The sequence below is a fragment of the Rousettus aegyptiacus genome, unplaced genomic scaffold (genome assembly GCF_014176215.1).
Source record: "Rousettus aegyptiacus isolate mRouAeg1 unplaced genomic scaffold, mRouAeg1.p scaffold_m13_p_13, whole genome shotgun sequence".
Lineage (NCBI taxonomy): Eukaryota > Metazoa > Chordata > Mammalia > Chiroptera > Pteropodidae > Rousettus > Rousettus aegyptiacus.
The window spans coordinates 5430885-5446002 of NW_023416288.1; the positions used below are offsets into that span (position 1 = coordinate 5430885).

The 15118-nt window shown below is 36.8% G+C and overlaps 1 protein-coding gene across 5 annotated transcripts in view; it reads left to right on the plus strand.

Annotated features, from left to right (window-relative positions):
- The window catches only part of PHTF2 (putative homeodomain transcription factor 2), a 121450-nt gene extending 115792 nt beyond the window's left edge, over nt 1–5658 (plus strand). For all 5 annotated transcript variants that reach the window (XM_016145959.2, XM_016145958.2, XM_016145957.2 and 2 more), the window contains 2 exons: nt 2184–2309; nt 2966–5658. In XM_016145959.2, the coding sequence (XP_016001445.1) occupies nt 2184–2309; nt 2966–2986 (147 nt within the window). In that variant the 3' untranslated portion in view covers nt 2987–5658. The remainder of the gene's footprint in view (nt 1–2183; nt 2310–2965) is intronic.
- Nucleotides 5659–15118: the final 9460 nt, after the last annotated feature.

Consider the following 15118-nt stretch of genomic DNA (forward strand, 5'->3'; position numbering starts at 1 on the left):
TAGATCCTACCTTGTATTTTGATTTCATGATTATCCACTTAGTTTCCAAATTATATTTGAGCACATTCTCACAATTCTCATTGCAAAACTAACCAAAGTAATTATTTTAATAACTCAGAATTTTAAGATTTCTAATAATGTTTAGAAGTATTATAGATGTTGGCATCTTTGGACATTTTTGCCTGTTAGAACTTAAAATAGATTTTAAAAAGATTTGATACTAATTTTGAAATATTTTAATCTTGTCTTTCTCAGCACTCTTCTGCTTGGCCTGAGTTAGCTTAAAAAGTAGTATTACATAATTAGTACTATATATTACCAATAAACATTTATATTTTCAAATCATTTTTGGTAATCAAAAAGAATATAATTTTGATATCTCTGATCTCATAATAATAGCTCTTTGGAGGTAATTTAATAAAATATTTTTATCACTGCTTTGCAGTGCAATGCTTTTTTTCTTAAAAGGAAAATATTTTTTAAAATCTCAATTTCTATAACAATTATAATTCTTAGTGCTGTTTATAAGTGTTCAGAGAATGGTGTGAAATTAGTCGTCTCTCAGTGTTACTTCTTCAGTCAACTAAAAAGTATTTATTAGGTATAGACTGCGCCTCACGATATATTAAGCATTGAAAGGGTTCAGAAGAGGAGGGTGGGTTTTTTTGATATATATGTCAAATATCTTCAGAGTGTTATCACTGTGCTAGACAGGAGGAGGGTATAGAGATGAGATTTAAGAGCAGCGTCTGTCTCAGAGAAGATAGAAGTATAAAAATAACTAAAATACAAAGCAAAACAGCATGGTTCTTTTTGATCATACATAGTCTTTTAGTCTGAAACCTGAGACTTAATCTAGATTGCTCCTTCTCGCTCATTCTTCACAGCCAAGGAATTCTTAGGCACATTAATTTAGCCTCTCAGATATCTTCCAATTCATTTCCTATACTGCCCCAAGTCAGACTTTCATCATCTCTCAAGCTTTCGATACACTGAACTCTTAAGGCTTCTGGTCTCACCACTCTCTCATTCTCCTTCCACATTGCTAACCTGGTGATCTTTGTCACATGCACATCCGATATACTGTTCCTTTAATTAAATTCCTTTAGTGCCAGTCTGTCAATACAGTCTGCCTAAAGAATGACCCTTACATAAGTAGCCAGTTTTATAAATTCGAAGTATTTTTCCCTTGGACTTGGTCTCTAACAATGTTGAGCAACCTGTAGCAATTCAGAGGTACCATGTTCTTGTGTGTGTTGATGAAATACATACTCTCCCCTACCCACTAAGTTTCAGGAGGACCTTCCTCTATGGCCTATTTAAATTATTTACTTGCATGTCTATTAGACTGTGAGGTCCTTAAGCACAGGAACTGAATCTTAACTTCCCAGAGCCCAGCACAGGGCCTGGAATATCAGAAAACTTTAAATGTTTGAATCAGTCTATTAATTAATTAATCCATGTATTCAGAAATTGTCTCAAAGGAAGTTTTTGCATATGTATTAATATTGGCAGAAAATTGGCTAGAGACTGCAAAAAGATATTGTTCTTTTTCACTTTCTATTCTTATACTATAAAATGTTCTCAAACCTCCTTGTAGCTTCTAGATCGGTACTTTATTGGCCATTCATTTGGGATAGAAGTTGGAGTTATACATTTAGGCTGCAAAGTTCTTGTTTTCTGCAATTACACTCAACATTCAATATGTTATTATTTTCAAGTGTACAGATAGCAGTTAGACATTTATATAACTTATGAGGTGATCCCCCCCAGTAAGTGTAGTACCCACCTCGCACTGTGCATAATTATAACAATATTGAAAGCGATATTCTCTATGCTGTACTTTACATCCCAGTGACTATTTTGTAACTGCAAATTTGTACTTGGTAATTCCTTCGCCTTTTTCACCCAGCCCCACCCCGCCCCCAACCCCTTCTCATCTGGCAACTATTAGTTGGTTTTGGAGTTCTTTTAAAGGAAGTCACCTGGGGTGGGGGGGGGGAACCCTAAAAGTATATTTACTTATTTCAGGTTTAACCAAGTTTATCCTTTCTAAAACTATCCGTAATTAGTAACTTTTGTTTTGTTTTGTTTTTTAATCCTCATTGTATATTGCCCTGAATTAGTTGAATAGAGGTAATTCTTAATGAATCTGGGCTTATGGTTTTTTTCTCTTCTTTTAGGAATTGGACAGTCCCTTTAGACTATATGGACTTACAATGAATCCACTGCTTTATAACATCACCCAGGTTGTCATTCTGTCAGCTGTTTCTGGTGTTATCAGTGACTTGCTTGGATTTAATTTAAAGGTAAGAGTTTGTAGGTATTTTTTATTACTTAGTGCCTTGTTACATTTTTGTGACATTTATTTAACCCTAGCACTCCTTTGAGATCTCACATGCACAGTAATGGAATTGTTTTGATAATGTTGTATATACAATTAGTGAAAATAGTTTCACATTTAATTTCAACGAACGATAAACATTCTTGGTTTATAAGACTATCAGAGCTCCTAATTTGGAACAGTATTCATTACAAATAGGACTTCAGTGTAGGATAAGTGGAGGTAATTTATTTTTACTCATATAATCTGAACCTAATTTAGATGATAAGAGCCCTATTTCTTTTTTGGCCCCAAAGTTATATTATTTATCTATATAGCAATGCATATGTCCTCCAGTGTTGTTCAACTGTTAGTGAATAAGGTTTAAAATATTCACATTAAACAAGTAGTATATGTATATTGCCACTTCCCTGTAAAAGAAAGCAAGAGAAATCTGATTATCACTTTGTTTAAAGTGAATTTTTCTTGAAAATAAAAGGATAAAGGAGTTTAAAATAGTAGAACCTGCACGTGTTCATGGTTGAAATTTAGATTAAAAATAGTATTATGTGATACAGTTTAATAAGTTGTGGTAGTAAAACTGAACTCTAATGGTCACTACTTTTATTATTTTTTCACTAGCTGTGGAAGATTAAGTCATGACAATTCAGAAAAAAGATGTAGCCTCTTTTCCAGAATAAGAGTACCAACTAAGCTGCCTGAAAGCAGTCACCGACGCTGCTTCAGAAGTCTCAGCTGGGAAATTGAAGTGTTTACATCAGACTGTCTTGTGCAATTCTTATATTTATTTTACTTGTTCACTGTTTTTTTTTTTTTTTTACATTTATTTTAGTCTTTATATTTTATTTTTAGCATTGCTGTACTTAGTTGTTGATGAAAGGGTGATAAAACTGATATCCAGATACTTGAGATCCTGGTAATTGCTTATAAATAATTGACAAAACAACAAATCGTGAGATGAAGCCATTGCTAAGCACTGTTTCTCCATCGATGCCGTGAACTTGCCTTACTCGGGGGAGACTTCTTTAACTTCTGACGATTGCATTGGACTCAGCTAAACACACAAAGCAGTTTCTTCAGTAAATCAAGATCCGGTCAGGGTTTCTCTTGAATTATTTTGGAACAATGCCAGGATCTAAACTGATTAAGCTGCAGTTAAGCACCCTTCAGTATTAATATATATGGTATTACATAATAGGTCAACAAAGTGCTCTTTGATGATAAAACTCTTAATAGAGCAATAATTGTAAATGGTTACCATACTGTAACATATTTTGATAAAAATTTACTTGTAATAATTGTATTTATTTGAAACACTGGGCTGTTTGCACAGCTCTAACTGTGCATGCTCAAAATGTGCACTTTTTAAAATTGTTACTTTTAATGCGTATCTTTATATGGAATATGTTATAGTGTACTAGGGCATGATGTGGTATCCTTTTGAGTGAGGTATATACTCATCTCACAAGTGAAGTGCCTATTGATATTACTAAAGTACATTATGTTTACTCAAGTAAAGTAATTTTTCCCCCATGGTACACTATAGGGTATGCTATTCATACCATACTCAAATGAATAACTTAGGGTTAAGAACCAATAAAATATTTCTCTGACTGATAATTTTAAAAGTACTGTGTATCTAAATTTTCAGGAAAAACAGCTTCAGTTTGCAAATTCTGTCCTCTAAACTTAATCTGGTACATCCCTCCTTACCCCCTCCCGTCATATAAGGGCTATTTTAGATGCTTTTAAACCTGGAAAAATTCACCACAACCCCCTAATAATTTGCCAAGTGTCCAAATGAGAACTTATCATGTTGACATGTTAGGTAAATAGGGCAAATATGATGGTATCTTACATTGGGCCTTGATTTTAAGTTGTTATATTTGTACAATCAAGAATATTTTAGGAAATGAAACATAAAATGTTTTTGCCATTTTTTAAAAAACGGCATCTAGTTTCTAAAACAATTTATTTGAAAAAATCTAGACTTTTCTTGGTGCAAGGTGTATCGTGTTGAATATCCTCACGTTTTTTACCACATTTTAAGACATTTAAAATAATTAATTGTAAATGATTTATTTGATTGGTGCAGTTCTAATCCCCAAATCATAATCTTAAGATCAGGAATGTGTAGAGAACAGAGCCATGTTATATCACTTTGCTCTTACCATTCCTTTTGATCAGCCTCAATTCAGCCTCCGCAGTAAATTTTCTTTCTGTAAAAAGCATCAGAAGCATTTTGTTTTACTTGCCTATGTTTTGATATGTTTAATAATGACCAAAGTGCATTCTGAGTTTTTTCAAGGAATGTATTCCTGAAGCTTTAAGAACATACTTATTTTCTCATGTAAAAAATTAGGCTTTGTCCGATATGTTTCTTCCTCCTCTTTTGTCTAATGTTGATGTTGTTTTTAGGAATTATATTTTATAAACTTTTTCAAAATAAGGTACATGCCTATACAGAACTTAACATTTTGCACAGAATTGTCAAATATATTTTGAGAAAAAAAGTACAGCATGAGTTCTGTTAGGAATAAAAGATGAAACTATTGTATCTCACACATACAAAAAAAGCTTATTTCAGAATGGAAATATTTTTGACAAAAGTATATTGATTTAGGAAAATGCTTGCTTTGGATTGAAGTTCATTTTCACTTAGAGTTGGGAGTTGACTTATTAAGTACCATATACCTCTCAACAACTTCTTAATATGTTGAGTTATTTCACTAATGTGGGCAGCAGAATTCTAAAGGGAAAAAGTTGTCATTTTAAGCAATTTCAGAATGTTAATGGAACTGTTTTCAAAGCAGAAAAATTGACATTGCTGCCTTTAAGAATACCCATGAATGTAAGAAATTGAAAGAAATTGTAACATATCACATAATGTAGAAAAGGCAGTTCAAAGATAGAGTTATGGCAGATGTTGTGTGTTAACTGTTTCTTTGCCACATATGTTATATTTGAGAGTTTGAAGAGCAAGTTTAAAATAAAACATTCTGACTGACAGTGTTAAATTAAATTGGAGGTGGTGTTTTTTTTTTAATAAGTCATATACATGCTTATGGTAATTTCTGTTGATTATAGCATAAATTTAATTATAACTGTTAGATTTGAGTGGGGTGGAAACGATTTTTTAAAAAATTCCTAACATTTCAGATTCTTTTATGATTCTCAGAACATGAATGCATAATATGTATGCAGGCCTTTCATCACCAAAATGTTATGACATCATTAACGCTTGCTTGTTTGTTTGTATTTAAATATAGAAAACTGCCTGTATAGCCTGACATATTAAAACATACTGTAGTGGACAGTGGTGTTTTTAATCAAACAATTTTTCCATGTGAATTCAGCATGAGAGATGTTGGCCAACAATAAGATGGGTAAGCATTCTGATTGGTACAAGTGTTCATAGGCCTTAATCAGGGGCTATTAATTCAAGTGCATTTTCAAGCTTACTTTAAATCTAAAATTGGCACTTGTATTATTTGTTTGTTTGTTTGGCAGCTTAAATAACAGACATTTATTTCTCATTGTTCTGAGGGCTGGGAAGTGCAAGATCAGGGTGCCTGACAATTTGGTTTCTAATGAAGCCGTCTTTCTGGCTTATAGATAGCTGTCTTCTTGCTTTGTTCTTACATGGCAGAGTGAGAGTCAGAATTGGCTCTTTTAATGAGTCTTCCTTCAGACTTCAAAATAGAGCAATGTGACTGGCACCCCTTTAATGTGCTCCATCACTTAGAACACTAATTTTCAACCTTTATTCTGCCAAGCCTGTATTTACGAAGGATACCACAAACGTTTTTCAAGGCACTGGCTCCCCACAGTGCTTACTTCCTGGGGAGCAGACTGCAGATCCAGGAGGCCGTACAGGTATACTTTCAAAATAATATTCCCCAAGCAGTTCGGAAAATTTTTCCCACCTGTTGCTCCTCACCACGCTGAGAATTATTGTCTTAAGATCAGGAATTTTATAGAATGTAAATTCTTTGAGATTTCAGCTACATTCACCACTGTATCCCTAGCACATAAAATGGTGCCTGATACATAGAAAAATCTCTATTTACTGAATGAGTGAGTGAGTGAATGAGTGAATGAAGTGACTCAAATAGAACTTTATTTTTTTTTAATTCTTTAATTTCACCACATATTGGACCCCTTTTACCCCACCTACCTTCTTCTACCCCCCTCCTCCACTCTCTGGTATCAAATAGGACTTTAGATACCACCTAGTCAAAGCCCACATTTTACCAGATAAAAAATGTGAGGCCATGGAAAGGTTAAGAACCTTACTCAAAGCTGCATTAACTAGTTAATGATAGAACCCACACTCTCCCTTATTCCCTTTGAAAGTATAGTCTGTAATAGTATGTCTGTACCTCTTGACTGATCAAAATGCTTAATCATAGGCAAAAGATTTATTGGGAGCGCAAAGATATTGATAAGTTATCTCCATATCTGTAGTGAAGTCATGTATTAACTAATAGGCTTTGGCAATAGAAAAAGTCAGAAATCATTTGACATCTCCCTATCCAACTCTGCAGTGTTGCCTGTGGAAAGAACATACTTTGGAATCAGACTTGTTTGGGCAAATTACTAACGTCTGTGAGCTCTGGTTTTCTCAGCTGTAAATTACTGAGAGTAACACCTACATTAAAGGGCTATTAGGATTAATGGGAGAACATGTGAAGCGGCCAGCACAGGAACTGACATGTATTGGTTGTGCAGAAATACTGGTTCTCTTCTTTCTTCAAATAAGTAATGGCCTAGAACAATTCACCAAAATTTCCAAGCTAAATCATTCATATTATATAAAATGTCATATTTATCCTTGCCAAATATGAAACCTCATTGAGAATCATTCTTTGTACAAATTATCATACATGAATTCTTTCACAAGGAGTTGACATTTTATTGCGTACATATCCAGTTTTGAGCAATTACACTAAAATCTCAGGTGCGTATTTCATTCATATCTTCTCTTATTAGATCTCTGTCTCATTATATGTGGATTCCCTCACGAGTAACACCTAGGGTCTTTTTATCTTCTGCCTGGTCTCAGCCCTCAACCTTAAGTTGTCTGCTCATTGTTCATGCTTTGAGTTTCTGGAAAACATCTGACTTGACTTTCTACAAATCATGCTTATCAAGATATTACTGGAACTTCTGGGTCCCATATTTGACAATTTTTTAAAAATTGGTTTCTTGTCCATTTCTATGCTCTCTACAGTGGCTCTACTAACCTTTATCATCATCAACCTTATCCCTCATCCTATAACTATCAACATTTTTCTTACTTTACTGAAAAGATAAAAATTATTGCTTATGAAGTCTATCATCTTTGGCTCTATTGCTCCCTGGGGCCAGCTTTCCTAGTAGTGCTCAGAGTTCTGTCTCTGCCTTACTACAGGATACCTCCTCAGTTTTCCCCCTGCCGTCATCTTTGATCTTTTCCGGTCCCAATTTTGTTACAGACCATTTAAATTTCAGTGAGAGGTGATGCTTGAATCTAGAGTATGTGAGCACTGTGTAAGGTTGATAGGTTGGATGGAACCATTGCATACTAGATGGCACTGTAAAGTCTCAACTTCCTAAACAAAGCTGGAAGTTGCTTCTTCGTGTTCATCAAATTTTTTGGGACTAAAGCACTTTTCTCTCTCAGCCACAGCTGAATGGGTCAGTGATTGGTGCCTGGCCCTAAAGCAATTAGCCATTTTATGGGCTATGAGTAACCCATGAGAACCACTGGCATGAGAGCTTTGCCTGGTAGGGGCACTCGCTCTGTCCTCGACAGTGACTCATTGACCCAGTCAGAATCTGTTATTGCAAGTTTGGGTCAACACAGTGTTAGGGAGACTTGCTAGAAAAGCAAAGACCCAAAAGAAGCCATGAATAAAGCAAAGCCATAAAGTACTAGAGAAGAAGTAGTGATAGTGGAGAAGGGAGAAGAAAACTAACAGAAACTGCCCCAAACTGGCGGAGGCAAATACTACATGATAGTTTGGCAGGTGCGCTGTTGGTTCATTAGAGCTGGTCTCAGACTGGTAGCTTCATCTTGTGTCCTGATTCAGAAGGCCAGATGTCCTTATGATAAACTGAAGTAACCAAAGGATGGCTTTCAACCTTTGGGCAAGCCCACACATTTGCCCAGCTATTTAATCTTAAGCCCATTTTTTCTCTATATCTCCCTCTATATCTTTCTTCTCGTACCTGTTAAAGTGTAGTACTTGGCTACCTATGCTATCTGCTCTTTTGGCATATTTGGGCCTCCTTATATATACAGAATATTATCTCAGTGCTAAGAGTGTTGCTTGTTTCTTTTTATAATGTTATTCAACTTTGCGTATTCAACAATATCTAAAATTTAAAGTAGCTTGTTTTTTGCCTTTTAAAGCTAAATCCAACTCTGACCGCTAAATTTAATCATTGACTTTCTGTAGTTATTCAATAATCTCCTTGACAGGTTTTCAGGAGTTTGGGTTATCTTAGTTAAATTTCTTACAAGTTTTCATCAATTATTTATATATGGGAATTTTTTATTTTTTTCAAGTTTCATACTCAGAGATGTGCATTAAGGCAAAATAGACTTGTTGCCAAAGGCCATCGCCAATTTACATCCCATTGGATACATACCCAGTGTTTGCAAATGCATTTACTTGTTTTCGCTTGGAAATGCAGTTGTGTGCTAGCAGCTATCCTGTCTTCTATTTGTACCCTTCCTTCCTCTTGCTCTCAGCCAGATTAGTGGTGCCGAAAGATTCTCACAGTGTGAATTCTGGTATTTTGGGGAAGACATTAGGATGAGAGGTTAGGAAATATGGGAAATAGACCAAGTACTTTTAAATTTTCAATTTTATTCAGTTTTTCTTTCATCCATTCCATGAATGGTTTTTTAATATTATGTGCTAGGCACTAAGGACACATAAATTAAAATACAGTCCCTCTTTTCATTTAACTTGGAAGCTAGAAGATGCTAGAGTCATGGAAACAAATTATAGTTTGCGGAGGGTTTGAGCTGTAATAGCATTGTCAGTATAAGTGTCACATGCAAGCAGTTCAGTATGGCTAGAAAAAAATGATGTATGTTGGCAAGGGATGGAAGGTAATGCTGGGAGATGACTTTGTAAAGCCAAAGAATTCAAATTTTATCCTCAAAGATTAGGACTGCCTAGTACAGTGCTGGCATGTAGTTGCTTGGTGAATACTAACTAAACTGAGGTGTCACATTCTTCGCTGGGACACTTAGTGAACAGTTCCTGTCTGAGAATTAATTTTTTTACTTAAAATTTTACTACATGTTAAGAACTCTAGGCTAGAATTTTTATGCAAGTTTTAAAAACTGACATTGTACAAATTTATATCCAAGAATGTATGTAATTAAATTGACCTCAGTTTCTTCACATTTGGATGATGGACTTAAATTATAATTTTTTGCAAAGTGAAATCTTTTTTTTTTTTTTAATTGCAGAATAGTCCAATTCATCTGCACTGTGATAGGAATCATGGGTTCTGGAATCAGGCAGAGCTGAGATTCTTTGCAGCATGTGTATAACCTTGGACAAGTTGCTTAATCTTCCTAATCCTCATCTATAAAATAAGGTGGAAAGCTGCTAACACTGGGGCCTGATGCCATTCTTGTGGTATGAAATTGGGGACAGTCTGTATAATATTTCAGCCCACTCAGAGATGTTCCCCATGGAGGTCTTCCCTTGCTGACTCCTCATCTCTCCTCAAGGCCTGGCTATTTCCACACACAACCCACCGCCATGCCCCATTGGACACATCTGCAGTCTATCTGGGGGATGAGCCCCTGTCCCAGCACCTCTTACCTTCTCCATTTCCACTAACTGCTCTTAATCCATCTGACTCCCAAGCCAAAGCCTGGTTGAGGAGTTGCCTTCTGGGACTTGGCAACTATTTTCAGTCCAGAAGCTCCAAAGGCAGTAATACCACGGAGGGGAGGAAGTCAAGCTCAAAATAAGATTGTGTGGCTATCTTCTTGAAATAAGGCAGGGAAAGACATCACTCATTCTTTTGAGTTTCTTCCAGAAGTAGGTATCCGAAATTATCCTGCCACATAGGGAAAGTGCTTAGTTTGGTGCCTGGCACAAAGTCATCTCACAGTAACTATTAATTATTAGCATTATTATTTTTATTAGCATCCCTTTTGAATAATAGGTAAGGATTTAGTGATCTCAGCAAATTAAAGAAATTATTCACATGGAAAATGAACTTGAGAAACTGAAGCTGTCTAAAGAAAGAAATCTAAATTTTTAAAGGGATTGAAAAATAAAAGCTTTGGAAGAAAGCACTTGGATTACTCAATATGGGAATGAAAAAAAAAAAAAGGGAAGGCTTACATTTGTCTTAAAGCATTTGGCAGCTTGCAGTGAAGGTCCCAATCAGCTGTTCTTCATCAACCCCAGGATGTGAAGCACCAGAGAGTAACTCGAATTGCACTGTGAAGTCCAAGCTAGTCACACACACAAGAAGTATCAAGTACTTGGCACAGAACGGTAATAGAGTTGTAGATGCTCCTGCCCTCGAGATGCGTTAGGCAGTTTCTGAGCTCAGTTGTTGGAAACAGTACTGGCTCATTTGATGCATTGGGTCCTCCTCGGCATTATGTTTGCACGTGCCTTTGTCACTTAGCGGGTGATCCTGAAAATCATTTTTTCTCATCTACAATGGTACGTTTTTCATCTCAGTGAGATGTGGCATAAAAGAAAGGTGCTACTCTGAGTATCAGGAACCTAGGTTTGTATCTTTGCTTTCCATCCCATCTTTATTCACATATAGGGTAAATGGCTACTACAGGCCAAAGAATGAAGAATTCTTTTATTTTCAGAGAGTAGACTGCAGTCGTAATTTCCTAATGTAAATACTTAGTTTACGAGCATTAGTTTCTAGAAGAAAATTAAAAGGTTTTCCTGTGGAGAAATTTAGCTACTCCATTAATCTAACAGAAGTCTCTTTTAATCAGTTTTTCTAATTTGAGGGAAACTATTTTTCATGGAATAGGTAGTTTAGAACACTTCTGTTTCTTACTGAGGTCCATCTTTTTAGCAAATTAGGCATTTCTTGGTTTGGGATTGGTGGGATTAGGCAGCTGCACTTTAAAACAGAGCCTTGGTGTTCAGGCAAGACCCTCTTCAGTTCCACGTGTTTCTGATTCAGCCATTTTACCATCTGACCATGAGGTTAATCAGATCATCTTTCATTAGTAGGCCCTTATTTAAAACCCTGGGGACAGAATTTTCTCCCATTGATCTCCCACGTATATCTAAAATGTAGCTCTTGGTGGCAACATTTTCTTACTTTCTACAGGCTTGCCTCATTCTAAATAGGTGAATCTGAGGATTGGGAGATGGGATTCTCCCCTCCATGTTCCATTCCCTACTAGGCTCTGAATGCCACCTTGCCAGATAGTGACAGAACCTCTGCACTTGGCTCTTTGTGCATTGTTTTTTTTTACCTTCCGTTTACAACTTATTTTTTGTTTCCTCTTTAGCATCTTATTAAAAGGTTAGGTAGACAGATAATGTAAACCAGGCATTCAAATAGTACCTCAGAACTTCGCTCTATTTTCTCTTTCCTCCCTCTTTTACTTCCCATTTTCTGCCCATTCCCTTCCACCCTCTGTTTGCTTTGTTCTTCATTTGGCCACAGAACAAGCCCCCAGAAGCTCTAAGCCCACATGGATCTTTGAGCTCATGAGCTCAGAGATAGAAACACAGATGCACTATAACTGCATCCACAGGCCCAATGCCTTGAAGACTCTTTCATTGGCTTTACTTGTATCACATGCTCATCCTTTGAACCAGTGACCATAGGGCTATGGAGAACCAAGATTGTCCAGACTGGGTTATGTGCCCACTTCTTTGGCAGGGAGTTGAAGACAAATGGGTATTTTCAGTCCCATCAGAACCACATAGAATGAGATGGGAAGCTCAGTGAACGTTAGGGTGCTGGGCAAACTATGCCTGTTATGTTTATGGTTTTAAAAAGAAATACAGGTCTGCGGCTATTACAGCATTGTTGAGGGTTTGAAGTTTTCTTCTGACTCCCCCAATTCTCTCCTTAGAAACAATTTAATCTCCTGTTGCTTTTCAGGCATTTTGTCTGCATGGTTTAGATTTCATCTTTGTTCTGAGGCCCTTTACCAGCTTTCGCTATGTCTGGAATAGAGTCAGCTGCACCCAGAGCATTCCCAGACGGTGACTCCGATTCCTGCCAACAAATTTACACTTCCTTTCAAGTCTATATCCTTTCTACCTGAATCTTTTCTTTAATCCTGATGTGTAACAGATGTAGAGTCAGTGTTGTTATAAAAAGACTACAAATCATTTTTAAAAAGCAAAGAATATTATCTCTTGATATGGAGTCCTTGTCAGATTTAATATTTTGTTGGGCAGTCACCTCCACCCTCCTTGGAAGTGCAAAATAGAGTGACACATAGGTGTGGGATTTATCCACTGCTCCAGAAAAGCTTAGTATGCAAGACATAACTGTGCTTTCCCTAAAATAGCAGCCTCTGGTGAAAAGCTCTCTCCACTAATCCACTTTGGAATCTCATTCCTGTGTTTTTCCCTTTTGTCCAGAAGGACTGAATAAAAAATAAGAATCTAAGTCTGTTTACCTAAAAAATAAGATCTATAGTGTTATTTTAGTCATGTGCATGTTATATTTAGATTGGTGCTATCAAAATGAAAAAGCAACATGCCAGGTATTATATTCTAGCAAAGAAATTTGCCTTTGGAATTAATTACAAGGCTCTTGGCCTTCCATAGATCCAGCTAAGGCTCAGAGTCCAGTAAGATACAGAATCTGGCATCCAGTTTTGTGTACCCTTAAACAGGTGTGCTGCTAGAGGGAAACACTCCAAAAGTTAGCCGAAGTTGTCTCTGAAAATGGAAATATGTGTAATCTTAAATTTCTTTTTTATCTGCTGTTCAAGATCTCTGCAATGAGCACATACCACTTTTATAATAAAAATAATTTTTAAAAAGCTCCATCTATGCTGAATTGTAAAAGTTCTTGGTATATACCAAATTATGTTTGAATAAGATATACCTGAGTGAAACTGGCACCCAGAAAACTGCTTGGCCTGAACCCCGTTTAGGGGCACTCTGATTCTGCCTTGACTCTGCAGGAAGGGTCCAGTGAGTCTGGCATGTATGCCCACCTCAGGTCCCTTTGCTGTGCCATTAGAGCTGTAGGATTTCTGTCTGTACAAGCACCCTAAGGCCTCTCAGGACAAGCACAGAGGGCACTCTGGAGCTTAGGGTCAGGTCTCTACTTCCCAAGGTTTCAGACTGTGTCAAAAAGGAGAATTTCTCTCAATTTCTGGGAGTGAGGGGCAGGGTAGGGGGTGGGAACATGTCTCTGTAAGTGAGGTGGGAGAGCCACAGGCACATGGCCCTGAAAGCAGGCCCTTCACTCCCAAGCCCTCTCTTCAAGCATTTGCCTATTCTGCACTCACCACATGCCAGCGCTGGCTATCCCTTCCAAAGGCCTCTAAGTTTGGATGTCGTATTTGGACAGGGTCACACAGAGTCCTGTCTGTGACAGTGCTCCTGAGAACAGTGCAGTGTGGTGTAATCAAATCTTTTCCATTCCAGCCTGTGGGGACTGCTCTTCATGACGTACAGTACACTTGTTCAAGGACAAAGTCACAATTAGAAGCCTGCAGAGGGGCTATGACCGCCCACCAGCAGCATCAGGTTAAGAGCATGAATGGGCCTCGGGAGCAGGCCTGGTGTGAGACCCGGCTCTTGCTCAGCAGTGGTGAGATACTGGGGAAGCACTCACCCACTCTGAGACTTAATTTCCTAATGTGTATAAGTGGGTAGTTTTTTAGAAAGGTTACCAGACATAAAATGGGGTGAGATGTTGGCAATAGAAACTGCTCGATAAATGACAATAGTCATTACAAGTAAATGCTAACTCATGTTATACCAAGTCAGTCCACACAGCCATTTCTATCGGACTCAAAAACCCCATTTTTTAAGTTTCCCAAAGAACCTGTTAGTAAAACCATAACCGTTTGTTGCTCATTTCTGAGCCAGCTGTTAAGTTGTCTATCATGCTTCTGCTACAACACACAAGCTGAAAATGGCTTGACATCTATCTTTTGGATTCTAGGAATGATTTTTATCACCTTGGGAGGCTTAAGCATGTTTATTTATAGCAGGTACTAATAGGGAAGATCATCATTACTAGACCAAAATTAAAATGTATCACTGTGTTTTTTTGTTTTGTTTTGGTAGTCATTTTGTTTTTTTGTTAAGGAAAAAAACTCTACTGGGTCTACTGATCCTGTAGTGGAAGTTAGGGCTTCAGTTTTTGTTGTATTCTACTATAACTAGGTTAACATATACTTTACTTTTCTCTGGTTAATTTGACAAATTAGTTTCTCTAATAGAGTAAAACATGTTAGAGATGATGGAGGCTGTTGAGTGCCTGGTCTTGCCAGAAGCTAAATGTAAAGTGGGCCATCGAGGAAGGGGGCAAAGGCAAGCATCCTTGGAATTTCCATTACATCATAGACACTATGGATAATCTTATTTTCTACATGCAAATGTTAGTTTAAGGACATGGCTACTTTTTAGTTTTCTCCAAATCATACATAAATCACCCAATAATTACACATGAACATGCAGCTTGCCAGACAGCATTTATTGAATTTAAAATGCCATCTATGTAAAATATATCTTTATGCTGTATGTTACTAAGAAAGAAAAAGCACTAACACTGATTGAAGATGTTATA